The sequence below is a fragment of the Amia ocellicauda genome, chromosome 20 (genome assembly GCF_036373705.1).
Source record: "Amia ocellicauda isolate fAmiCal2 chromosome 20, fAmiCal2.hap1, whole genome shotgun sequence".
NCBI classification, from domain to species: Eukaryota; Metazoa; Chordata; class Actinopteri; order Amiiformes; family Amiidae; genus Amia; species Amia ocellicauda.
The window spans coordinates 6,086,246-6,113,655 of NC_089869.1; the positions used below are offsets into that span (position 1 = coordinate 6,086,246).

At 37.3% G+C, this 27,410-nt stretch overlaps 1 protein-coding gene across 2 annotated transcripts in view; it reads right to left on the reverse strand.

Moving 5' to 3' along the window:
* LOC136715722 (VPS10 domain-containing receptor SorCS1) overlaps window positions 1-27,410 on the reverse strand; it is a 193,489-nt gene that overhangs the window by 56,535 nt on the left and 109,544 nt on the right. For both annotated transcript variants that reach the window (XM_066693092.1, XM_066693093.1), the window contains exons 3-4: window positions 20,805-20,904; window positions 1,535-1,693 (exon numbers count right to left, since the gene is read on the reverse strand). In XM_066693092.1, coding sequence (XP_066549189.1) covers window positions 1,535-1,693; window positions 20,805-20,904 — 259 coding nt within the window. The remainder of the gene's footprint in view (window positions 1-1,534; window positions 1,694-20,804; window positions 20,905-27,410) is intronic.

The following is a 27,410-nucleotide window of genomic DNA, read 5'->3' on the forward strand; positions in this document are numbered from 1 at the left end:
AAAACAGAAAACAATAACATTAAAATAGGGCATGTGATGTGGGCTACATTTTGATAATGTCATATAAAAATGTACTTTTCAAAGCAAGGACATTTTTAAAGGAAATCAAATTAACATGACAGTTATGTTAACCCCTATTGTTGAGGTATTGTGCATTTAACCGTCAACATTCCAAACTTACTCACATTCTACATTGCAATAAAGTTTCATGCATAAATATGCAATATACAGATTGAAATACGCAATATATAAGGAAAAACCTGAATAAATGAGTGGAAGAATGAATGCAGATGCTTCCAAACAGGTGTACTGCATGATACAATTAAGCAATTAATATCCTGTCATGCTCTGCGGAATGTATACAAATGTTGAGCAGGCCCAGTTGACCTCGATTTTGGATTAAGATGGCAAGAGGTAAGGATCTAAGTGACTTTGAAAGAGGGGTCATTATTGGGGCACGAATGGCAGGAGCTTCAGTCACAAAGACGCTCAACTGGCTAGTGTTCTCGACAAGTGGGCAAGTGCATGTGTGGCGACTCCAAGAGAACGGGACAAGCCTGACTGCTTGACCCCTACAGTGAAGGGGTCCGGAGGCTCTGTTATGCTGTGGGGGACATTTTCCTGGCATGGTTTGGGTCCACTTAGAGGGAAGGGTCGCTGCAAAACACCTTACTGAGACATTTTATGTTGGTTTTTCCTTTAATTTGTCACCCGTCTCTACATATATATAATGTAACACCTTGAGGGGTGTAGGACAAGTGTGTCCCGGAACGGTTGTTAGACAGAACAGGTTTGTACATTAGAAATCAAATACACTCTCAATACTTTCACTTGTCAAAGCACTCCTTCACCCTCCTACACTTCCCTTTTGGTACAATATACTGATACAATAGACGAGCGGCCATTTTATAGCTGGCAGATCCATATCGCCGGCAGGTCTTTGCTTCCCACACAGGTGAGTTTGATGAGAGTGGGTAATTAGCTGTCGGTGCGTGCAGTGAGGAGCTGATGCCTTTCTCATATATCTCCCTTTATGTATCACGCCCCGGTGTCACAATATATATATATATATATATATATATATATATATATATATATATATATATATATATATATATGTTTGGCAAATTTATACTAAAGCAACTTTGCATATGGCACTATGGTAGTTGCTTTGAACCTATTCTGCAGAAAGCATTATGAAGAGAACATTTACACCTGAGCATTTGCCAGGAAATTGATGCCTATGTCTAGAGTTATTTCACAAACAAGCTCAGGGAAAACAGATTAGAAGGATGCCTTTGTCTGTGGAAAAATAGACAAACAATTTGAACTATGAAAGCCCATTAAAACAGCAAAGAAATGTCACAGGAAGAGCACGCCAGATGAACACTGCAATTAATGACATTTGGATGCAGTTCACTCAGAAAATAATGAGATGAGCCGTCTTTCGTCCAGGATCTGAAATATGAGCTCATCGGTTTGTCAGTTTGTCTGACATTGCCTTGACTCGACAGAGCTGACTGACATCTCTCACCTTTTGGTCGTGGCTGTATGCCAGGATCCAGTCCTCCTGCTCAGGGTGGAATAACAAACTCAAAATGTAGAAATTCAGACGGTACTTCTGGTAGGTGGCGCCTTCATCTGAGCTGATCAGCAAACTGCTTTCGATCTCTGGGTCAGTCAGCAGCATAATCTGGAGGATATGACACAAAAGACACCATGAACTGCAGCAATGCATGAACTTTATCTCTTTGCCTACACAAGTTCAATACTCTGTAAGGCTCCAAATCCTGTTATCCTGAAGGAAAACATCATTACATGGGGTTTTTACAATTAATTCATAACACTTTTTACCTACAGCTTCTCTCTTTTAGTAACTTGGTCAACAGGGGTAAAACAGAATGAAGACAAATACAATAAGCAAAAACACATCAGCCATGACCCCTTCTTTTCATTCTTTTACACTAGCTGTACATCAACCACGCAAAATCTGTTTTTAAAACAAAGCCATTGTACCAGAAAACAAGCTCTGTTCTGGGTATTTAGGCGCTTCTGAAAATATGACAGTCATTTCATAACACACACATAATACAATTGCATATGTAAGACAATAACAGATCTAGGATTTTCTCTGAAATACATTCTTGTACATACATAGTATGTGTACTTAGAAATGCAAAGGTGCAACCAAGTTAGGCTGGTCACTTAGACGGAGTATCTGTTATGAAACCCCACATGAGGGAATTCTACAAGCTCAATTCATGTTCTTATTGTGATCGGTTCAAAAGGCATAAAGTTTACCTAAAGACTAAACTAATAAAAGTGTGGTAGTGTAGACACTAGACAGAAAGATTGGTGAAAGATGATTCATGATGGCACAGAAAACATGAAAACAAATGACAGCCAGAGGGATATCAAGTACAGGCCCACCATCAGGATAAAATGTCAGAAATCTGATTTCACAGTCACACCAGAAGCCACAACCAAAAAGAAAGAAGCTTAAACACAAGCTGTCAACCATCAGTCATATCATAACCATATCTATATAATGTCTGCATCTTTTATGACAATAACTTACAGTTGCACTTTCAGGCAAAGACTTTTCCATTCAAAACGACTAAACCAGTTTGAAAATGTACTTTCCCGCTTCAATAAAGGCAAACTACTATAGTTTCAAAGCAAAGTGAAAAGTGAAAGCAAATATTCACCAAACTGTCCTTTAGTCAAGGCAAATGATAGAAACCATTCAACTGAAATACTTGTATGTACTTTAAATGTAATGCCCAGACTGTTCTTTCATAATTACATGAAGAGTAGAGAGAGAAAAAAAGTTCAACTTGTTTTTGTAACTAAATGGGACTTTTAAGTGATGTGACACCTGCTTTGAAATCTTTTAAATTGCTTCTGGCTAATCCCACAACCTTGCGTTCACATATGACTGACTTTTAAGAGGTATTGACAAATGCAGTCACTCTGGTCAAATGCATCCAGCAGACCATCCCAAGGTGTCTCATTAAATTGAGCATACAGTCATGGGTTTGGGAGCAGTTCATGCTGTGATGTTGACCACTTCTCTCATCCTTAGTTAATGACCTCCTATTTCAAGAGAACATTTCTTTTTTTTCTCTCTCATAGTTCTCACACAGCCTCAGGTCCATGTCAGTCAGGTTTTTATTGCCTAAACTGTTCTTAATGGAAGAAAAATACTGCAATATATATATATCATTAAAATTACAAATGGGCTGCAAGTTTGAATGTAATCGATGCAAACCAACAGTGTTTCAGTCCTTCTAAATTGTGTGGATTTCATTTAGTTCAGTGGTTTCCTTACATTTACAAATTACTTTTCTTTTTACAGGAAGTTTTAATTAATTCTCAGGACCACACATGAGGTAAGTACAGCTGAAAGCGCCAAGCCAAACAAACCATTTATTTATTTTTTGCTTGTTTATTGTTCTTGTTTTTTGTATTCTTTCTGTGGAGCTTTCTTTTTATGTCTACAAAAATTATTTTACCATTTTATCTTGTTTAACTACATAAACCTATCAAATAATTATTTAATTTGCTTTTAACAAACTAAAGCATCATTATACAAGAGAAACCTGACCCAAAAAAACAAAAAACAAAAACAGGCATTGTTATGCAACCAAAAAAAACAGCATCAGACAGATCATACATGGGTTCATATTAGGCCATAACACATTCCGGGGTTTAAGAAATCAGATGTTTGAGAAGCAGGGTATCATTATTTCTGCCATCTGTGATTACTAGGATCCATCATGACAAAGATGAAAAGTAAGAGCTCTTGTAGCATACCAAAGTGTACAAATAGTAAACCAAAGCAGACATATTTTGGATTTCATGATTTCCCAAGCAAGTTAGAGCTGCAAAACAAGTGCATGTAGGCAATTAAAAGATACAAGGGTATATTTTAGGCTAAGAAGATGAATCACATTCATAGGCTCTCAGCACTTTAAGCCAGTTGATGTCTTAAATTTAAATCTAAACCAAATTATTACATAAAGCATTGCCAGCAGCACAGGAAGAGGTGAACGTCTTCGCAACGATGGGCTTATCAATCTGCAGTGTGATAAGTACAGCAAATATAGTGATTCAGAAAATGATTTTATTCAGGATATAACAAAATAAAAGTTAACAAACTAAATTTAACATTATTTAATACGTTTGCAACAGGGGCACGGGTGGAGAGGTGGACAAGATTTTCAGAATGAGATCTTTTACCGAGGAGTAGAGGGAGTGAGAACAAGAGCAAACTTGTCTGTGTAAAAGTGCTAGTACATTTTCACACTGCAAGCCCACATGTAATTAACACTCACCTTCATTGTAAAAAATATACTGTTCAAAGAACAATTTGTATCCCTTTTCAAACTTTGAATGTTATTCATTAGATTTGTTTCTTACATTAGAAGTGTCAAACTCTGAAATAGGGATTAGAGACTTCATAAACTATTGATGATCCATGGTGAATTGTGTAGGGTAATGAGTGAAATGGCTATATGATAATGTATATGTTGTATGTAACTTGTAAGTTGTAGGCATATATATTTATATAATGTGTATGTCAGCTAAATGAATGTATGCATAATTATGTTAACTGACAACAGGGATGTTAAGTTATATGTAATGTGTAGGTCTATCTTTATTTATGTGTAATGTGTATGTGATGTTTAAACTAATTATTAATAATAAAAAGTGTATTTTTCACTGTTGTCACTTCACTGATTGCTACTCCAGTCCTGACAAGCTACCGGAAGTCAGAAAGTCAGAATTAAAAATGGCTGTGTGAAAGAGGTGTTCCATACTAGGCTTAAGCCTAACTGCACTATCTATGGAGTTATGAGCCAGTTCGACCTTTGATCTTAAGGAAAGATCAAAGGTCATTTTAACAGCCCATACGAGTACCTATTTGAGTTTTATAGCAATCAATGGCATATCTACACTCTTTAGCCCTTGTAATATTTTCTCAGTAAACTTATGATGTTCTTTACAAATCTGATGTCAGATTAAGCTCTGAGCATTACTTCTAGCATTTACTTTTTGTAGTAGTCATAGTGAGTTTGACCTTGAAAGAAAGGTCAAAGGTTAAATTCAGGGTCATATTCTACCAGCCCTTATATGGTTTCCTATATGTGTCCAATGGTAAATGTGACTATCTTCAATCCTGAAAGCAGTTATAAGGCAGAAAAATATTAACCCTAGGAAAAGTCAGAGTTCCCAAATAATATTTTCACATACAGCTCTATACGTATGTGGTTTCCTTTATGTGTTCTAGAGTGACCTTCATTGTAACTGCCACTCATAAGGTGTTATAAGCAATCAAATATGTTTTGTTGTTTTGTTTGCAGTATCCCAAAATGGAGAGCATTTTTGGAAATGTAATGTAAGAGTTACTATCTATGTTCCATAGTAATATTACCCCTAAAAGAATCCTAGATCCTAGAGACATTAAGTGTTTAATATCTGTGGGTACATTGCAATGTATTCAACAAGCAGTATCTTGCTATGGAAAGGTTAAAGGTCAGATTAAATTATATATTCTAAAAGGAAATCTGTGTTTTTCTATTAGTGTTCAATTGTAACTATAGTGCTGACAGTTTTGGGGTCCTTGGGGACCATAACAGAATCTGGACACCCAATCTGCACCAAATGTTATAACATAAATATTCAGATGTATTGCAGATATAAGTGTCATTTCAATTATTGAAAAACTATAGGATATGCATTTTTAAAAAGTGGTCAGCAAACGGAATAATACGAAGCAAAATAATAAAGAAACTGAGTTTTACACCACAGATAATTACACAATGTAAAAATGAAGAGGCTATTTTATGAGATGCACACACATTTGAGGATGAACAGAGAGAAAGGAGGATTACTGTCTATGGCAAATTTCCTGTGTTGAAGACAGAGGTTTTCATCATACTAATTCAAGTTACCCTTAAAAAGCCACTTCCACATGCCTAGGGACACAGTCATGCCCATTATCTTGTTAGTGTTTAAACTGACTAAGAATGATCAGGATTTCAATGGATTTCCAATGGGCTGAAATAAGAAGCCACTGCCATACAAACATACACCATCAAGCATCCGTTGTATAATTTGTGACTGATGAATACATTTAATTTAATACAGGTATGACAAATTGCTTTCACCCTCATTCACGTATGCGGTTTGGTTTCAGTGCCCTAGTGCACCCGGGCACTTTTCTAGTTTGCTAGCCAGACACGTTGTATTGCTTAAATGGAGACAGCCTATTTGCAGCCTGTTCTACAAATCTTCAACGGCTGAAAACAAAATCTTTCAATAAGTTTGATTAAATTTAGCAACACTTTTAAATTATTGTTGACAGCTCCAAGCAACCTGAAGTTCCTGAACATTCTGTTTCTATGGTAATCTACATATGACACATTTTTCTCTCTCCAACTGTGTTTCTACATCTTCTTTTATCTATACTATTTCTTTCACACTACAAATTACGGGTGTATTCATTTCAGTTTAGGTAAAATTAGGGTTAAATACAAGTTAGGCAGGGTTTAAAAAATGAATCAAACAATTCCTGTCAGTGGCATATGTAGAATATGAAAAATGAACACAACAAACTTCTGAAGAAATAGCAGTATTACAGCATAGCATTCTATTGCCTTTTCTTGGTTATGGAATAAAATAATAATACAATTGTTAACTTTTTATAATTTTATGAGGATATGTTATTCAGTCTCTTCAAAATGCACTTTGTCCAGCTGATGTTGGTCATGTGTAAATGTATGTGTTCTGTCACCATGTCTTTAAAATAGAATGCTTATAGTAATATTTGGAATATATTTTGTCTGATGATGCCAACAATGTTTAGCTACAGGTGAGATATTACACCTGCAATATTGTGTTCTTCTTCTTTTATTCAGTTTTTGTTAATCAGTGTTCAGTCAGGCCTTCTAATCTCTAATTTCCCCAGAGGTTTGTTCTCAGTTGAAAGCTGTAATCGTTTTTGTGCTTCTGCCATATCTATGAGATATAATGAACTAAAATATAATTAATCAGTTAACTATAAAGCTTAATAAGACATTATCTCTTCCCATAATCATATAACATTATGGAAATAACAAGACTCAAAGTTATTTAAAAGAAAAAGGAGGAGTAAATCTGATATACTGTATATGTAGCTTTGGGGCTAAATGAACATTAGAAAAAGACAGCAAAATGACACAGCAATAATGCAAAAAGCCTAGTCTTGTCGGCTCTAGATCGCTGTGGGACAGTGGTTCACGATCAGCAAAGAAACTTTGCAATTGTTGTTGTTGTTTTTGCTAGGCCGCAATCTCAGTACCTTGGGAAAAAAATAATAAAATAAATAAAATAAAAGTGCTTACGCTTACAATTCTGCTTCTGCCATATTTGAGCTTTATTCTCCAAGCATTCTGCAATCTTACCAGGTTTACAATGCAGAAAATACATTAGGAGATTTAATTTTTGGGTTACTTGCATTTTTATTGATTTTTGCACACAGGCCTTGCTGGGGCTACACCAGCCTTTCTAGTTAAAATGTATTGCAATTTGAAAATCAATACATCATGGTGAAGGATAAAAATGGGTTATGGAGATTCCATGAGCTTCTTCACAGAGCTGAAGATTCGATCAGTGTCAGCTTGACCTTTTGCCCTGAGGCAGCAAGGTGGAGAAGAGAGGAGAGCTCCAATGATGAAGAACGACATGCTCTTGTCCTCAATTGTTCGGGGGTAAAGGAACCTGAAAAATCTGTCATTTAAATCTGACACGAAGGTACGCTTTCTGTCATAACATTTTATAACCACGATAAAGAAGCTGGTGCAATGTAGCATAATTGTCCATTATTTCCATATTGAAGGTGTGAATATCATTAACAGCTGCACGCCTCATATTGTTCCTGTCTGCAAAGGTCTGTGAACTCAACCTCTTTCCACTGCTTTGACAAAGAGGAATTGTTATCTAGGTAATGGAGATCATCAACCTGATCTCCCTGAAGAGCGCTTTATCATTTATAATATGTATTAGTATTATGTTCAGGATAGATGCAAGGCTCAGTGACTTACGTTTAGTCCATAGACTTTCATTATTTAATATAACTCGGAGCTGCTTATAAAGTTGCATTCACTCTATGGTGCAAATACATACCATGCCCTTGAGGTAATAATAAGCACTTAAAAGGGTTATCTATTTCAAAGGGCAATGCATTGTAAGTAAAAAACTGTAGGTAGAGGAGTTCTATAGTGTGTCTTAATTATAGATTAGACAGCCTAAATGAGACTTAATTGTGTGGTTAGTTTCTCAGCTTTCCATTCTCTGACTAACCCTACTGTTCCTCATTGCAAAAAGGCCAAATCTGAAGATGATCCAGACTTAAAGACAAGCATTCTTGAACTGTGAAGGCGTGGTGGTTCCATGTGAAAGGGATATTCAAACATTAACCATTGTAATCAAGGTTAGAGCTAATAAAGAACCGTCAGCCTCATTAAAAAATACATAAAGTCTGTGTTCATCTGCAGCAAATTGAGTTCTGGGAAGCTTGGCCATTATACACTAAAACTGTACTGCAAATATATACCAAGAGCCTCAATCTAGTTGAAGAACCCAGGAACTGACATGTAAAATGTCATATACCTGTACACCCTTTAAGTACGGTGGGGGGCAAGGGTATATAAAGCACAAGGTGTTGACCATTTTAAAGAAAACAAACTGATTAATTAAATATAAATTAGGGATTTTCCATTATGAACTGTTACGATATCCAATTGAATGTAATTAAATGTGTATTTCCAATGCTGACAAAAATAACAATGAAGATTTCACAGGAGAAATGCCACAGTGCTCTACATGTACAATAATAAATGCACGCCCTCTGATTCAAGAGGTGTTAAGGATATCTCTGGATAAACCTCCAGGGCACATTGGAGTGGGTCAGACCGGTCCCTCTCACACCCCAGACAGAGCTTCCCCTCCCTGTTCATTTCTTAAACACTTCACACACGCCACTCAGGGAGTTTTATCATTCTCATTGCAGGCAGCTTGATCTTTTATAGAAAGTAAGCACTACATCACCCCCTAAAGATGCTTCACAATGAAACCAACCTTACTGATAATTATACTGGGAGCTCCATGTTCCCTTTCATCACCATTACTGACATAAAAATTATAATAAATTTAAACAATTCCCTGTACTGATGACAGTATTTGTATTATTAAGTCAACTTCAAAGAGATTAGGAACACAGGAAACAACATTTCCCCCCTTTCCAGGTATGCTTTTCTGGCAGTGAACCCAAACAATTATCTTTGTCAAATGACAAAGATGAAGAGGATAGGACTTGGTTCGTCCACTTTTTCCCCTGACCTTCACTAAACATATTATCGAAGGGGAGATGCCGCACAAAATGCATTACACCAGGTACACAAAATTGTACTTCTTGGTGGGCTGCCACCTTCAAATACACGCAGATGTCTCATTTTGGGTTTATCTCAGTCCCACATGCAGCACATGCAGCACCCACATGCACAGAGGAAAAGATGCTGGAATGCAAAGCTGTAATAAACACTATCATAAACACTAACTATGTCTAGACAGCTAATAGCCAGGGGAATTCTGAAAAGCGTTAAACACTCTTTTCACACAATACTCAGCTGCAGTTGTCACACACAGATATTCCTCAACAGCAGTAACTTCAGAAGAGTAGAGAGTTTACCTGTAAAAGAGAAAAGAAACATGTTGTGGCATTTTTTGGTGTGTGTGTTCAGCTTCTGTGCCCACGTGTGTCGATTTAACTAGTATGGTCAGACAAGTCTTTGGATAAATACCTTATGAATGCCAAATAGAAGGTCTCCTGTCTCATCATGTAGAGTGACTTTTCTGACTAAAAAAAGATTAAGCTCTCCCATTATACCATCTCAGTGACAGATCTGAGATACGGTTCCTCACATTTGTTATCACACCCCAGGTGTACTGCAATGCAATGTAAAAAATAGCTTCAATGAAACCTGATAAAGTGGCAACTCTTGCTAATAAGGATAAATAAATTAAAATACTAATCAATCATCTTGCATTTATCCACTGCCTGAGGCATTGCCAAGTAAAATGCTGAGTGTTTCAACTCTTTCATAATCTCATCAGCTCCTATTCTAAAAGTCATTATAGGTTACATTTTGCAAATTACCTCAGCTAGACTGTATACCAGTATGACAGGTAATACTCAGTCCCTTGGTAAAAGGGGAGTGTTCAAGTAATTATCTACAGGGAGGAGAATCAATTTATTTCTGAGCAATGCTACCCCCCTGAATCTTAAACACATGCTCAGAATAATGACAATTAATTATTGAAGAGCAAAACAAAATCAAATCAAGTCTGTACAGAGGGCTTGAGCATAGGCTTGTTGGGGGGGGTGGGGGGTGACAAGTCCACCCCAATGTTGAGAGAACGTGAAATTGTTCCCCCCAATAATGTATGCCTGGCTCCATAAGCTTAGGGATGCATCCCCCGAAATATTGACATCTAGAGGGACGCCCACTCGAAGTGCATGACTCAGTGGAGTCTCTAGATAGTATTTATTTTCTCTCAGTCCCCTGAAAATGTTACGATCAAAGAACCCTCCAAATCCTGAAACTAAACCTACGCCCGTGAGCTTGAGTGATTGCTAAGAATACAGCTCTTAAATTCGGCAAGGTAGAGTCCTGGCAATATATGTATAAAATATATCTCACATTGATTTCATATGTGTTTAAGCCAGGGGTGGACTGGGACCAAAATTCAACCCTGGCATTTTAGTCACACCAGCCCCCTCAATACCCAAACCACAAACACCCCCTCCACCCCCACTGGCCTCCTCCCACCATGCATACCACCACTCCTAATATTCCACACGGGGGTAATGCCACTAACACAGGACGTATACAACCGATTTCTCCACTTTTAATCTGACTGTTGATAAATAGTCCTTCTCCTTTATTGACCAGCACTTTTAGAACATGTTTAAGACAAATATTACTATAAAACTACAACAACTGGAGATACTACGCATCACTATAGGTGTGCTTCCTTTGCCTTGCCTCCCTGTTGTGCCGTCTGTCCCTGCATCTTCTCTGCAGTCACTCTGTCTATGCCTCTCCTTATTGCCACTCTGTCTGTCGGTGCCACTCCATCTGTTTAAGTTTTTTCTTGTTCTCCTCTGTGTCAATATGTCTGTCTGCCTGTTGGTCTGTACTTCTTCTTGTCCTGCTCTGCTATCACATTGTCTGTCTGTCTGTCTGTTTAGCAGCAGTTCACTCTTCTATGCCAATCTGTCAATGACAACATCGATATCTAGAGCCATAAGTATTTATTTTTCATTTGCCATCAGCATAAATGCCTCCAAATGGCCGTTGGATTTATGAATTTATGAGGCTACCAGGCTACCTGGGTGACAGTGTGAGTAAGAACTTGTACCCCAGGCCTATAACATGGTATGTCTCTCAACAAGTTGGACCAGCGTAGAAGTTGATAACAACATACAGCACAATGTAATGTGTGAGTTTTCTCACAGTATGCCAGCCATTTCTGATCTGTGCCATCGTCACACTGAAATACTTTCTTTAAAACAGCATTTCTTGAGGTTTGCACTGGATGGATGAAATCTGTTGCTTTAGGCCATGCAAAATTGTCAAAAGTTGACTTTTCTGGGGCATTCCTCTCTATTGTTTGTTCTCTTTCCTCAACTTGATGATGGTCCTGGGTGTCCTTGTCATTTGCTTCACTGTCTATGCTAGGCTTAGCCTCATCCTTGTGGTGAATGAATTAATAAACTAATTTGAAAATTGTAAAGCACAGATTAAAAACAGTTAATAAGGATTATGGTTGTCATGTCATATGTGTTCCCTCTAACCTACCCTAAGTGTTAATTACTATTACATATTTAGCTAACATAATACATCTGTGTACCTCCCTGCACTCACCTCTGCCATGTCTCTGCAAAGTCTAACATCACTGGGACCAGTAGACCGGGAGCCCACACTGCCTGTGCTGGGCCCAGCAACATCCTACTTGTGATATAAGATAAAGATCACTAAATAAATGTCAAATACATGACACGGAGCTCATAATACTTTATTAGGGCTCTTTGTTTTGATTGATCACTTTTTTCAGCGGGTTTTCATCAAAATATCCTCATTATGTCAGATGGTCCAGCACTATCCTAAGACAATTGCTTTCAGTTTATTTATAATTATCTTTTATTTATCTTTTTACTGCCTGTTACGTGTTCTCCCCCGAATCCTCCAATTGCCTAATTAGTCTGTCGTTAGACTGGTCACTCGTTTGAATTTAATAAATAAATGTGTAATATATTTATAGATTTTGCCTTAACTGAGATAGATGCAATAGAGAAACAACTAAATTGTGACTTACCCCTTACAAATATGTAGTTTTATGCACAATAAACATGTTTGCTCAGCCATGTTTGATTAAAAAATGTATCCGTAAATATAAGCGTTCTTATGTACTGAAAAAATGAAAATGACAATAAATACTATTACCATTTAAATCTACTATAAATACTGTAGTTTATTTTTAGTAACATTATATGCCATACTTCTCAACATGAATCAGCCTGTTGTCCAGATTCTATGATAAATGCTGTTATTGTAAGGAGCGTGTGACCTTCCTACTGTTACTGTACAGCCTTTACAAACCTTATAGACAACATATTATCTTCAGCAATAACTAACGCTAGATGTGCGCCAGCACCTTTGACTACTGCGCTATTGTCTGCTACAGCAGTAGAACCACAACTCTTTGAAAACAACTTCGTTAATGTAGCACATTTAGCAGCTTCTGCCTCAAGAACATCTTTTTTATCTCTCGCTTTTTCGGCACCACCTTTACGTTTTTTCCAATTCACCTCTCATGCGTGTTTGACTTTGAATGTACATTTGCATAACTATGAGCTTAGCCTCCTCCTCAGCCATTCAGAATGCCAGACTGGCCCATTGACCTTATTAGCAGGGCTGGCCATTGCACATATCAGCCAAATGCTCGTTATACGAAATACTGCAAACAAATATATTATTTATTTTCAAATTCGACTGGCCCTCCGAACTAAAAAATGGCCTGGCCCATCAGGCATTTGGCAGAATTGCCAGATGGCCAGTCCGCCTATGTGCTAAGCTGCCTAGAACACTGGAATATGGACTCAAATGTTGGCTCTGCCTTGTTACTTGCAGTGCAGACTTCCAGAAGAAAGCGCTGAAGGAATTCCATTTTGCAGCAGTATCATGTCTATCCCTCAAGAGGCAATATATGATTTGGGCTCCTTAACTTGTGGACAAAATACAGATAAAGGTATATTAACCCTTTGTCCTCCCTCTCAGAAAGGGAACAGGCACAATTCTGCTACAGAGTATTATTCGATTGTGTGGTTTAGAGAGCAGCCAAGCTCAATTAACAACCCAAACACTTTAATTCCGTAAAACCGGCATTTCCGGTAAATTGGTAGTACATAAATTCAGGATTTTACATATGTACTGTACTACTAAATGTAAGCATACATTTCTGAAAACTACTGCATGTTCCATCAGTAAATGTACTGATTGGTTGTGTTTTAGAAGATATTTTCAGAAAATAGGGGGACAAAATTACATTTTCTTATTTCAAAAGTTATAATTATTAATGTAATCTTGTATCTTCTTTCTGTTTCAGAATGAGGTTGTAATTATTTTCTTAGTATTATGTACCAGGGTTATAAATATATTTAAATACATAAGTATTTATTTGAACAATCATAAGGAATAATAAAATGTCAGTTGAATTCTGTAGGGCCACATTTCTCTGCACCTTTTTGCATTTGGATAGGGCTTCACAGTTCTCACTTAAATTATTCAGTATGATCAACCAAATTCCCTTTCCCCATTTCAAATTAATGTCTCCGTGGGGTTTTTCTCCTAAACTTGGTATCAAGACATTATGTGCTATGTTTTTTTAATGCATAGTGCACTTTATTCACTTTAGCATGCCATTGTCAGTCCGAATACATTTATTTTTCTTCAGTTTAAATTGAGTCTTCGACTTCAATTTGTTCAGAATGGAGAGCAAAGTTTATTCAATTTCTTTACTATTCCTTATTTAGTATGAGAAATTAGTGTTTCAACATAAATCAATGTTCTAAATTTAAAGTCTCAGTTCAAATCTAATGTATTGGTCCCGAGTGAAAAGTTCAGCACTTTCATGGCCTTTCCTAAGAAGATAGAAAACCTTAGAAGTCAGAAATATTGGATAACTTTACAGGCAAACCGAAGGTCAGAGAGATAGAACTTAGCTCTCACTCACGGGGTTGAAGTTAAATGAGAAGAAATTCTTATTGTTAATGCTTATGCTACACCTAAACAACCAAAGAGCTTTTCAGAAATAAACAACATCAATACTGACAGATATGTGAATAAATAAATCCACTTCTCCAGGATGTTCTCAGGAGATAAGTTTCAGATGAATCTGCTAATCTGCTACTCAACTGTTTGTAGTCTTGTATTAAGCCTTTACAGAAAACACGTAAGAGCAAGATGTGGAATGATTCAGAAAACCAGAGCCCATTTTGAGCTTTCCATGTGTGTACAGCAGACTGTAAAGCTTTTAATGTGATTAGGACACCTAATTAAGACTCTGCATAATTATTCTGTAAGAATAAAAACCTGCTCCAACCCGGCACATCTCCCTGCACACAGCATGATGTTGTGCCTTAAGTTCTGGAAACAAGCCTGCAGTTCAACACAATTGCAAAGAATCAACTACCATCTAGTGGCTGAACTACAAAATACACATGAAAATATATGTTATTTTTGGTGGGAAGAAAATAACTAATTGTGTATGATCTTGTTAATCAGAAACAAATGTATGTGTATGTGTGCGTGTGTGCGTGTGTGCGTGTGTGTGTTTGGGGAAAGGGGGGGTGGAGAAAGTTCTTACTAGCAAGCCTTATTCAAATGTAAGTAAAATGAGTGATAGGGTTATCATTTTAGTTGACGAAAGGACATAAGGGTGAAAGACTTGTATTGCCCGATCTTTGGAAAAGGACACTTGACTGAACAATACATAGAAATACATTTTCAATGTTTCATAAATGGACCTACAGCATAGAGAGATAATGTAGCCAAATGTGGGTTACTTTTTCATCATTTATTCTCTTTGTAGGTAAAAAAAGAACTACAATGTAGCCTTCTGCTTATTAAAGATCAACCTATTTGCCAATTATCCATAAACCCAGGATACATCATTTTACAACCACGTCAGCAAAATTAAAGGATTCAGTGTATTTAACCATACATCTAAAACTCTACAGAAGAGTGCTTAATTGATGCCCAGGGCTAAAGGGCAGATGTTCAGGGATGTGGTATGACTGCTGAGAAGTGAGGTCTCCATAAGAGGTTTGTAAATGTCAACAATAGTCCTGGGATGCTGACACAAAGGTCTGCTCCCTTAGCAGAATGTGAGCAGCAGTCACCGAAATTGAACAAGCTGGGATTTGAACACATGCTTCCTGCGATCTTGACGGTTAATAAAATACAAATCAGACCTTTTTCTTTCAATCTAAAATACATGTGTTGTGGAGTTCAATTAATGCGTGACCTCATTCCCCTAGTCCAATCCCCCCCGCCCCACACACACACCTGGGGACTGCACTTTGGGTGTCATGGGCTTTTCACTCATTAGGCTGTGTGGATTCAGCCGGTGCCAGCACATGTAGTTGCGTGCAAAAGAGCCATGTGTGAAATCCAACCTTATTATATACAGCATTCTATACATGAATGTGTTTGGTCCCTTAATTGTTCTTTTTATTATTATTTAGGTGTCCTTGACAGACAGACTTCACTGCTACATTCAGAATATGTTTTTCCACATTTGTCCAGAAGAGACCCTCGTCCAAGAGACTGAAAAGGGAGTGATGGTTTTCAGATATCTACATGAACCACCAAAGCTGTTTCAAGTGTTCCAGCCTTGCAATCACATTTAACTGAGGGGTTGAAAAGCTGGTGATCTACTACACAAAGGCCCTGGTCCTTCTCTCTTTGCTGTCAGTTTTTCAATATCTGACATGTATATTAATATATATACGGTGATGCTGTGCGGATTGAGAGATGGCCAAACCGCCCCGAGGTGCATTGTCCCTCCCCAGACTCAGGGGGGAGAGGAATAAATGCAAAAGCAGCTGACCTGTGATAAAATGGGAAGTGACCGGATTCCTGGGGTGGTGAGGCAGGAGGAGCACTGTGTAGTAGGAGAGTGAGGGAGAAAAAGCGAGAGAAGATTGTGTACAGTAATGGACTTTGGAACTTGAACTTGATTTCGGCTTTGGATTTTGGATTTGGTACTGGTTGCTGTTTGTCTTGTGTGTCTTTTATTATCTATCATGTAGAGAGAAACCCATTTCATGTGTAGTTTAGACTCAATGAGTAGTTAGGCTTTGTTTTATGTCTGTCTTTTGTTTAAGTGCACCAAGCACTGTGTAAATAAATATTCACTTTGTTGCAACACACCCCGCTTTATGTTTCCTAACTGTCCTATAGAGCTCCGACACCGCAGGTAACACCCCCCCCCAGTGTCACAACATACAATTAAAGACAGAAAATGATTTTCCCCCTGTATGTCACATTTCTCAGTTTGATGGTTATTTTTTGCATTAAAACTCAATGAAAACACCTGCTAGAAAAACATCAACACTATGCTTTGCCAAATATATATAAAAAGCGATTCAGACTAAATGTCAAAAAACTTGGACAGAGATGATGGGATAAATGCTTGGATGAAAGAACAGGCCATTCCCTGCTGTTGCCAACTCCAATTACATTTGTGTCCCAGGTGACATCCAAAAATGAAGCAAATATAAAATACTTGAAACCTATACTCCATATCGCATATATAATACAATCCAATAATACCGTTAATAATAAATCCTCCATGTGTAACTGAAATATACATATTCATGGGGATATGAAAGTTAAATAAAGGTATCAGCTTGATAATGTGTTGGTTTGTAGATGTTATATATGACAGGATAAAATAATTAAATTGTGAAACTTCAATAATGAGATGACAGCTTTATGATTGCTCATTACTCTGTGTACTGTAAAGGCTCATCTGACCTCTTGTCATTTCAGGTCTAAATTACAGAGAAAATACACAACTTTAAATAAACCTATGAAAAAGCATAATAAACTGTAAACGGTAGAATATTAACTTAAAAAAAACATGTGAAAAATGCCTCCGGCATCATTTTCAGTCAAGGTTTATTTATTTAGGATTGATTTGTTTATTACAAAAAAACAAAACAGAATATGTTACATGCTAGCCTCAAAACATCCAGTGGTAGATGGGCAGAGAGAAATGGCAGAACAGAAACAGCACCAGGCAGCAACAGACAGCACATAGGAGAGTGGAAACAACACTGTCATTTTGAAACCTTCAAAACAAATTGATAAGCAGCATGACTATTTACCAAGATAGGTTCAAATGTAAGAATTAAATAATACATTAAATACACTTGTCGAACTACACGAGAATAACTTTTTCTGCCACTGGTCTGTTTACATCCATCCACTTGTCCTTTCTTCCCCCGATGATGTTTATTACAGACATTTTCACATTATGCCTAAGGGCTGACAGATGTTCCCCTTTTTTCCAGCACAACGTTGTTCATTTCCACCACATTACCACCATAGTCTGTGCAGAACCTTGCTGATTCAATTTGACTTTCTCCCACAGATGCAAAATCCACTGGGTTTACGCTTGCATGGATTTCTGACAGACACTCTCAAGGACTGCACATTACAGGTATGCTGCTAAATGCAGTGCAGCTGTGTTTTTTAACCAAGAAAAACAAAAAACTCAACTGCTGGGTGCTTTCAGACAGTTAAATCACAGGGATCAGAGTGCATCTACAATTCAACACTTATTTTACCCAAAATGAAGAAACTCTTTTTGGAGACAAACATTAAACAAGTGGAATTTAATTTAATTTGATCAACAAGTACAGGGGGGGGGGGTGTCAGGCTGAACCACACAAAACATAAGGGTGTACGAAAATATAACTATAGGCCAGTAATATAATAACAAAAACATCAAGAAGGATCATTCACACTTCTCTTACACTCTCAAACATACATCCACATTGCAAAATCAATAAAATAATATTAATATATTTTAAAAACAATTTATTCTTATACACATTCTTATATGCCCTTGACCTTCCAGAAATAAATAGCTGACAGAAGAAAAATGCATTGCACTGTAAGTGAAATATTAAATCAATATTTATTGGATAAAAATAAATAAATAAACAAATAAATAAATAAACTCAAGCACAGGACAGACCAGATCACTTCAAATTTACCGACATGGTTTTAACATACTCTGTATCCTTGTATCTAACCTTTAAAACATTTTTAGATCCACCTTTTAACACTTTTATCACTTTTGATTTTGCCCCTTTAAAACACTAAGTAGAAACTCAAACACATAAAACAAAGTGGCTGTTAGAAATAAAGAAATTTATTTTAAATTATAATAAAAAAAACTGCTAAGATTTTTAAAAAGCAGATATTGCCTGTCAATGAAACAAAACTTAACCTTTTCTTTTAGGTTTGGACAAAACGATAAGGACGTTGTACTGTCCACTGTGAGCACCACAACTGCCTATTTTACACACAGTTAAACATGTTAGCCATGTAACTGTCAAAGTAATTTGAATACCTTTCACATTCATTAGGGTTTGGATGAGCCCCCGGGAGGAATATCAAGTTTTTGTTTTTACAGGTTTGCTACAAATGGGTGACATGAAATATTCATTTGTGTTTGTAAATGCATGCTCATTCCAGAAGCTGTGCAAAGATAAAGGGCCATTGAAAGCCTTTGAACACAAAAGCAAGGAGATCTCAAATAAGGCAGCATTCATATTCCACCCACCTGCCTGTTGTTGGGAGTTGAGATTCACTAGGCTGTAATTGTTCCTGAACAGCAGAGAAGCACACACATCAATTGCAGGCCAATGCTTTTATTAAGTGTGAGTGTTGAAATAATTTTAATTACTTAAAACCTAAGATCTGTTATTAGCACTGGGACCAGGAAAACATCACTAGAACTGTGTCATACACAGACACTAGACACACACACATACGCAGGCAAACAATCAGGCAAAAGGAAATGGATCACTATTTCATCACAGCAAATTCATGTATTTGGCAGGGAAAGCAACTCTTTTATGGTTGTCCTAACAGGGAAACAAAGCACACAAGCTTTGGGAAAATGATATCGTTTACACTTTGCCTAAAGTGCCTTCTATGTTTTTAGCCCACTCACATATTCACCCTAGTACCCACAAAAATTCTCCCAAAACCAAAAACAAAATGTGTTTGTTTGCCATCTTATTGATGGAAAAAAAAAAAAAAACTCATAAAAAGACTGGTGTTTGTTTTTCATCTTGCACTGCCTTAATTCAATTTCATGCAGCTGTACAAGGATAGCAGTGAAAAAGGGTGAAAAAAGCCCCTTTTCTTCCACATCCATCTATGGGAGAACATATATAAAGGCCCTGCATACATTCTAACACTCAAAACACACATGTCATGATGGGTACGCCAGGGGTGATGAACACAGGTGCAGAGCACAGGAGATAGGTCAGGTCAGGAAAGGAGTCAAGGGCCGGCAAATAGGAACAATTGGGGCAAAGCAGTATACGTGGCTAAGGGAACTAGCTCGGACAAACAGACTGGTCAGGAGAATCCAAAAGTCGGAGGTCAAAAAACAAACACAAGGGACTGGTACACAAGAAGGCTAAACACTGGAATACAAGGCTCAGAAATGTCACTAGAGAGAGAACAAGACTTCACAATAAGTGACTACAGCAAAGGGAGTTATATAAGTGCAGCAGATGGAGGAGGGAGTGTAGTCCAATGGGAGTAAAGGGTTGATTTAAGAAGTACGCATGGTGACGAGGAATGTTAATTGGATAATTGCAATTGTTACTGTGGAATGTCGGAAGCTGGGGTTAGAATTCTGGGGATGATGACCTCTGGTGATTGACTGGAGAAGTGTGGGGTGAATGCATCACAACACAACTCCCTATAACATTTTCAGAAGACAATAGTTTACGAGTAGGGTGACTACTTCTGCAAATGTCAAGTTGCTAATAAAGCAGGTCCTTCTTAATGACATAAAACCTCAGTAGATGGTAGGGAACATGGACTATACACCCTACAATTTCCTATGTGACTAACTGAAAGTGTGCCCTTTTGAGATACTTTTGACAGTTAACAGATCTATACATTAATTTTCTGCTGTTGTGAGTGAGTTAGATTTTGTTGACAGGCTTGACAGATTTTGTTGTCCAGCCTTTACATCAGGAGCAAAGGATGACACAAGATTGCATCTAATGCTATCAATTTAAAATAATGCTTAATTGTATTGCTATCTATTAAATTGTTATTTTGTGGCATTACTAAGGAATATACTGTTGGCACTTCTTCATTTAGATATAAATCAAAAACACAGGGAACAATTGTTTTTTAGTTATGAAGAATGGGTAGGATACTGTTTTCAATGTTTCTTAAGAAATAAATGACCAAGGCAAGATCACTCTTTTTATTATTTTTTTTAACTCCACTACTGTCCTTGAAGCTGACAAATGCATTTCTAGCCAGTATTGAAACGATGATCTGCAAAGACACAGGGTTTCAGCAACCAAAATGGATTAAAGACATTAAAGATGCCCAATGTTTGGAGTAAGAAAATAAAAAGTACCTTACCTTTCTCTTGTTATTGGGGCTGACATACAAGTAGCTCAGAATTGTTTTTGCTCCTACTTTGTCATTGAGTTTCTCATAAGTTGTTCCGTAGTCAGTTGACCTGAAATTTAATTAGAAGACTCAGTGAATGGGTTATTGTAATTAGCAATATTGTGTATGTTTTAATAGACAAAGGGGGGGGAAACCATTTCATAACATTGCCTATTTTCTTTAATACACTTATACTGCTACCATAAACCAGAGTGTTGATTGGCAGGCTATGCTAATGCAGCCAACCATTAAATAGAAAACAGATTATTAAATTAGAAATGCATAATACACCCCCTACACTACACCCCCCATCTCCCCAATAATCTAACTTAAACAAAAAATGAAATCGTATGTTGAAATGTAACCTGCACTTGAATAAGGGCACCTGAAAAACAAATCCTCCCCCTCCACCCCGCCTCTGCCTTGACAGATCCCCTTTTAACAATTTGAACCCAATAAACGCAAGTTGTCAAACCAATGAACAGAGAAGGCTGCACTTCAGTTAGGAAGCTTTCCACTTGGCCTCAACGGCCATCTGCTAAATAGAGAAAACTGTGACACTGTCAGGCTAATCAACCCCGAACTGTTTTCTGTGTCTAGTCCAAGACACATAACCACAGACTGAGATGCTACTTCTTTTTTTTCATATTGTATTATTATTATGTTTTTGCCTGATGGTTATATTGAAAGAAGTCTTATTCTTCCACGTAAGATGCAGCATTTACCTGCAATAACTGATTCAAAATATTAAGCTTTGTGTACACTAAAATATTATAGCCAATGCTTTTTAAAATGTTAGTGTTATTTTCATTTAATTATGAAGAGTTTTACAAAATCACATGTTCATCTTTTGTGACTCATCGCTACAAGGTATACTTTGATTAAAATTCAAAACCCCCTTCTTTCAAGTCATTTCCTTTTTAAATATTGTATTGCTAGTAACACTAACAGGAGAAATCAAACTGAAATAAAAAAATATAATTATCTAGTGTGACACTAGAGATGCTAAAGCGCAGAGTAAGAGCACTGATAGGGGCACCACCACTTATGGTGATTGTGTGTTCTGTGAAGTGTCAAGAGAAAGTGAAGGGCAAATGAAGAGAAAGCACCAAGAACATTACAAAGATAATGGGAATTTCTAGAGTGGCCAGCACAAAGAGCAAGCTGTCTGTGTGTTTGATGTCAGGGAAAGTGATCTTGGAGAGCAGAGAACACCACCTATCGTGAAGACAGCTCAACAAATTAATGTGTCAATACTGAGGCAGCTGGTTTAAAGGCTACTACTACAGTCAGGAAACCAGTTACAGATGCTGAGAGAATACAGAGGAGAACACAATTTGACACCAAATTGACACAATTTGAGTCCTGTTTGGACACTTGCGTGTAGGTTACAAATTTATAAATAAAAAAACAAATAAATTCATAAATATATAAGATATCTTTCCACCTTTTTGCATTACTGTACAGAAACACAAAAGCTTTCAGTTGTGAAGTTCACTACAGAATTACATTACATTAATCCTCATCTGATTATTAAAACAAATATTTCAAAATTAATATTCAGCATACATTTATCTCCAAGACATAAGACTTTAGGTAATAAACCTCTTTACCAATACGACATGCTTTTATTCATACAGATGGCTAAGATAAGTGAATATCTCAAAAAGGTGTATTTTACAAACACAAAGTTTTCTTTCTCAAAAGGTCTAATTCTGATCTTCTAATTTTGAATAAATCGTCACTGTTATTGATACAACTTGTACAACACATGCAAACAGCATACATACAGATGTTGTGCCATAAACATCAACATAACCACTTGGAACATAAAGTAATAACCCCCCCGCCCCCCGCTTTTGATGTCCATGTCAGTACATGCAGAAATAAAGGAATAAATCCCATGGAGAATATGAAGTAACCTCCCATGAAACATAGATGTTGTTAAAGACGTAAAGTACCATTCCACTTATATTGGGGGATTTGACGGCTTATAGTCATTACTGTACACTCACCTAAAGGATTATTAGGAACACCTGTTCAATTTCTCATTAATGCAATTATCTAACCAACCAATCACATGGCAGTTGCTTCAATGCATTTAGGGGTGTGGTCCTGGTCAAGACAATCTCCTGAACTCCAAACTGAATGTCTGAATGGGAAAGAAAGGTGATTTAAGCAATTTTGAGCGTGGCATGGTTGTTGGTGCCAGACGGGCCGGTCTGAGTATTTCACAATCTGCTCAGTTACTGGGATTTTCACGCACAACCATTTCTAGGGTTTACAAAGAATGGTGTGAAAAGGGAAAAACATCCAGTATGCGGCAGTCCTGTGGGCGAAAATGCCTTGTTGATGCTAGAGGTCAGAGGAGAATGGGCCGACTGATTCAAGCTGATAGAAGAGCAACTTTGACTGAATTAACCACTCGTTACAACCGAGGTATGCAGCAAAGCATTTGTGAAGCCACAACACGTACAACCTTGAGGCGGATGGGCTACAACAGCAGAAGACCCCACCGGGTACCACTCATCTCCACTACAAATAGGAAAAAGAGGCTACAATTTGCACAAGCTCACCAAAATTGGACAGTTGAAGACTGGAAAAATGTTGCCTGGTCTGATGAGTCTCGATTTCTGTTGAGACATTCAGATGGTAGAGTCAGAATTTGGCGCAAACAGAATGAGAACATGGATCCATCATGCCTTGTTACCACTGTGCAGGCTGGTGGTGGTGGTGTAATGGTGTGGGGGATGTTTTCTTGGCACACTTTAGGCCCCTTAGTGCCAATTGGGCATCGTTTAAATGCCACGGCCTACCTGAGCATTGTTTCTGACCATGTCCATCTCTTTATGACCACCATGTACCCATCCTCTGATGGCTACTTCCAGCAGGATAATGCACCATGTCACAAAGGTCAAATCATTTCAAATTGGTTTCTTGAACATGACAATGCGTTCACTGTACTAAACTGGCCCCCACAGTCACCAGATCTCAACCCAATAGAGCATCTTTGGGATGTGGTGGAACGGGAGCTTCGTGCCCTGGATGTGCATCCCACAAATCTCCATCAACTGCAAGATGCTATCCTATCAATATGGGCCAACATTTCTAAAGAATGCTTTCAGCACCTTGTTGAATCAATGCCACGTAGAATTAAGGCAGTTCTGAAGGTGAAAGGGGGTCAAACACAGTATTAGTATGGTGTTCCTAATAATCCTTTAGGTGAGTGTATATTACTGCAGTGCAGGTCAGAATAGACTAGGTTGATTAAAAACAAAATGAAATGTAATGCTTCCAACACAGAAAACTTTCACAAGCTGTGCTCTCCCTTAAAATATATTGAAAATAGGACGTTGCTTTAGCAGTGTTTGAAAGTGTTTTCCAGGTTTGAAGGTTCAGTTTATGGAAGTATTCTTTTTTTTTTTTAATGTTTGAAAATAAAGTGGTTTCACAAATTGTAAATATGCAATTATTCTTTCTCTTTTAGACTCCTTTGTAGGAGAGGATTTTTTCATTCAGAAACCTACACTGCTGCCCTGTCTATCTATCTAAAGGAGATGTTTTGGAGTGAATCAGCCAGGAATATACCTACTGTTCCCTACCAACATAATCTCAGCAACATCTGGCTAAATCCAGACTACAAATCTTGCTGACAAAGTGACACAGATTGAACTGGAACTATAAATCCACAGGTTGTAGATTGAACACATTCAGACTACTACTACTACTACTATTATTACAATTTTTACAAGCAAATAAAACACATAAATAAAAAAAAGAGAGAACACGATGCCTTTTTTCTTCCAAAGTAACAATTCCTGTTCTATTTTATATGCTATCAGCCTATTCATTGTTAATCATCTTTGTATGCTTTAAAAAAGTATTATACATTGCTTGTTGTCACTGTAGATATACATCTGTATGTAGACGGAGGATGAACTAGGTCATAAACTACAGTATTTATAGCTTCTCCAGGGAGGAGCAGGACAGTTGGTAATTTGCTCCCCTGACTCTTAAGTCGGGGACAGGTCTAAAATAAAAAGATGTATGTGAGGTAAATGGAATGAAAGGATGCACTTCAGAATTAATGCGAGTCTGCTGACAGATGGAGTATCAGTCAAAAAAAATGTTAAGAATGATTCAACTGCATAAACCATACAGTACTTCTCAAAAAAAGATTAACATAAAATTAATTAATACTTAAACAAATGAGATACTCTTGAGCAATCTTTGGATTAGCTTTCGTTTCATACTCTTTTCCTGTGGTGCTCAACAGAAAAAAATAAATCATAACTAAAAGTTTAAAATGTGTGGTAGACATTCTCTCATTTGTCTTACGAAGTGGATTCCAGCCAATATTAGCACAGATAATAATGTTTCATTGTGGTGTAAATTCTCTTTCAGTATTGAACTATGAAGTTCAATATCACTGACACTCAAATACAAAAAAATACATATTCCAAGTTCTGGTAGGTCAGGCTATGAAATGCCAATTAAGGGCAGAATTAAAGCATTAAAAAAGTATTCTGATTACTGATCTCATCATAGGGTCAATGAACTTTCTTTTTTGTGATTCAGCACACTGGCCAATTCAATTAAATCTGAATATATTTAAATACATTTTCCAATAGGATCCCACCTGCTGGTCTCTTGTTTTGGTTAAAGAGGCCTATGCTATTTTTATTTTTTCCCCCAGGGTGGACCTTTGGCTTCTCTTGATCTATAGCAAATCACTGCAGTAATTAGGTATGTTCCTATTGCCACTATCAATTTACTCTCCTTCATTGGCATTCACACCGAAACTCTGTATTTCTATTAAACAGCAACGACACAGAAAACACTTCTAGCCAAATATACTGAGGCACACACACCTCAGCACCTGTGGAGTAGACCGTTGTCAGGCAATTTAATTGTCAGGAAAAACTACTAATTTTACAAAGCAATGTATTACATTGAACACATTTGTTTCACTGTCCAATGTAACGTAAAATTAATATATTATTATTATTGAATCCTTATACCTTTGTCCACATTCAACAAAATAATGATCATAGTACAAAAGTGATGTATTAAACAATTAATATGTAAATTACAATAAGATATGATCAAAACCATTATAGAGGGGTGCAAAACACAATACATTAAAAATAATATCACTTGACAAGGACAAAATGAAATGCAAGCAAATAATAAGATTACATAACAAGCATGTTTCTTGGAATACAATCTTCTGTAATGGGCAGTGTGAAATAACAATGCTTTACTGCAAAATAAAACTTCATAGGTGGAAAATCAGAGACATTGCTCTTGAGGTACAAAAAAAAGCGTATTATATGGGGGTTTTACATACAAATCATCGCTGTCATATTTAAGTTCTCATGTCATATATACAGAGCAGTGGTGGCTGGTTGGCAAAATGTTTGGGTATTCACACCTCAGGTGTCCATGGTGGGGGGTGACCTCAGTGGTAGATGCCTATTTCTAAAAAGCCAGTAGGGGTAGAAAAGACCTAAACTTTAAGATCTAATATTTAAAAACATCTAGAAGAAAATTAAGAAAGAAAGAAAAAAGACCTGATATGGATCTAAAGGATTTTATATTTATGTATTAACTAATTTACTCAAACAGGCAACTTTCTTGTCGCTTAGGCTATGTGCTTGGGGTCATTGTCCTGCTGAAAGGTGACCATCAGGCCTGATGACTGAACTTATATAGATTGCATCAAATGCTGTTTCGTAGTTGATAATGCCCAGCCAAACGGAAAGCACATTTCCTCTCCATCATTCTAATACTTCTTGGATGACTTGAATATGATCCATCGTGCTATATCCACTTCTGAATCCTGCTTGTTTTCTTGGTGGGAAGAAGTCCAAGGTGTCTTGAAAGCAATGTGTTAATACTGTAGCAATTTAGGCTTTTGCTACAGGATTCACCGTCTTGACTAACATAACAAATAATTAAAGAGAGTCAGGGTTACTGCAACATATTTATTTTTGCCGAGCAGCTTTCACAGACACAAGGCTTGATCTCACCTTATCCTACTTCTACCCCGCGGGAACTGGGGCACCCATATACATCTACTTGCCCCCCGTGACCGTGTCCCCTAATTCACGGCACCCCCACTAGTCATTCAATAAATGAGATCCCCAAAAAGACCTTCCCCCTACACACAAAACTGACAGACACACAGACTCTTGAACACTCTGCTGTAGCTCCATTCAACATAACTTTCTCAGACCTCAACAATACTTTTGTAAATAGTTTGTATCCAATGGGATATTGACTATTTGGCCTATAGTTCTTCAAATCTTCTGTCTCCTTTCTTGTGAATGAGGATGACAATTACATTTATCTGGGATTTGTTTAACTCTGAGACACCTTGTGAGAAGTTTGGCAAATCATTTTCTTCTTTTCCTCTCCAGCTTCTTCTAGGATCACCACTGTGATTCCATCATCTCCAGGTTTATTGCCCATATTTCGTCCTCTTTATGACATAAGCTACTTCTTCTAGAATCACATCTGGTATTTCATGCGTGTTGATTGAGAGCTCTCTCTCTGCTTGTTCACTGCTGTCAT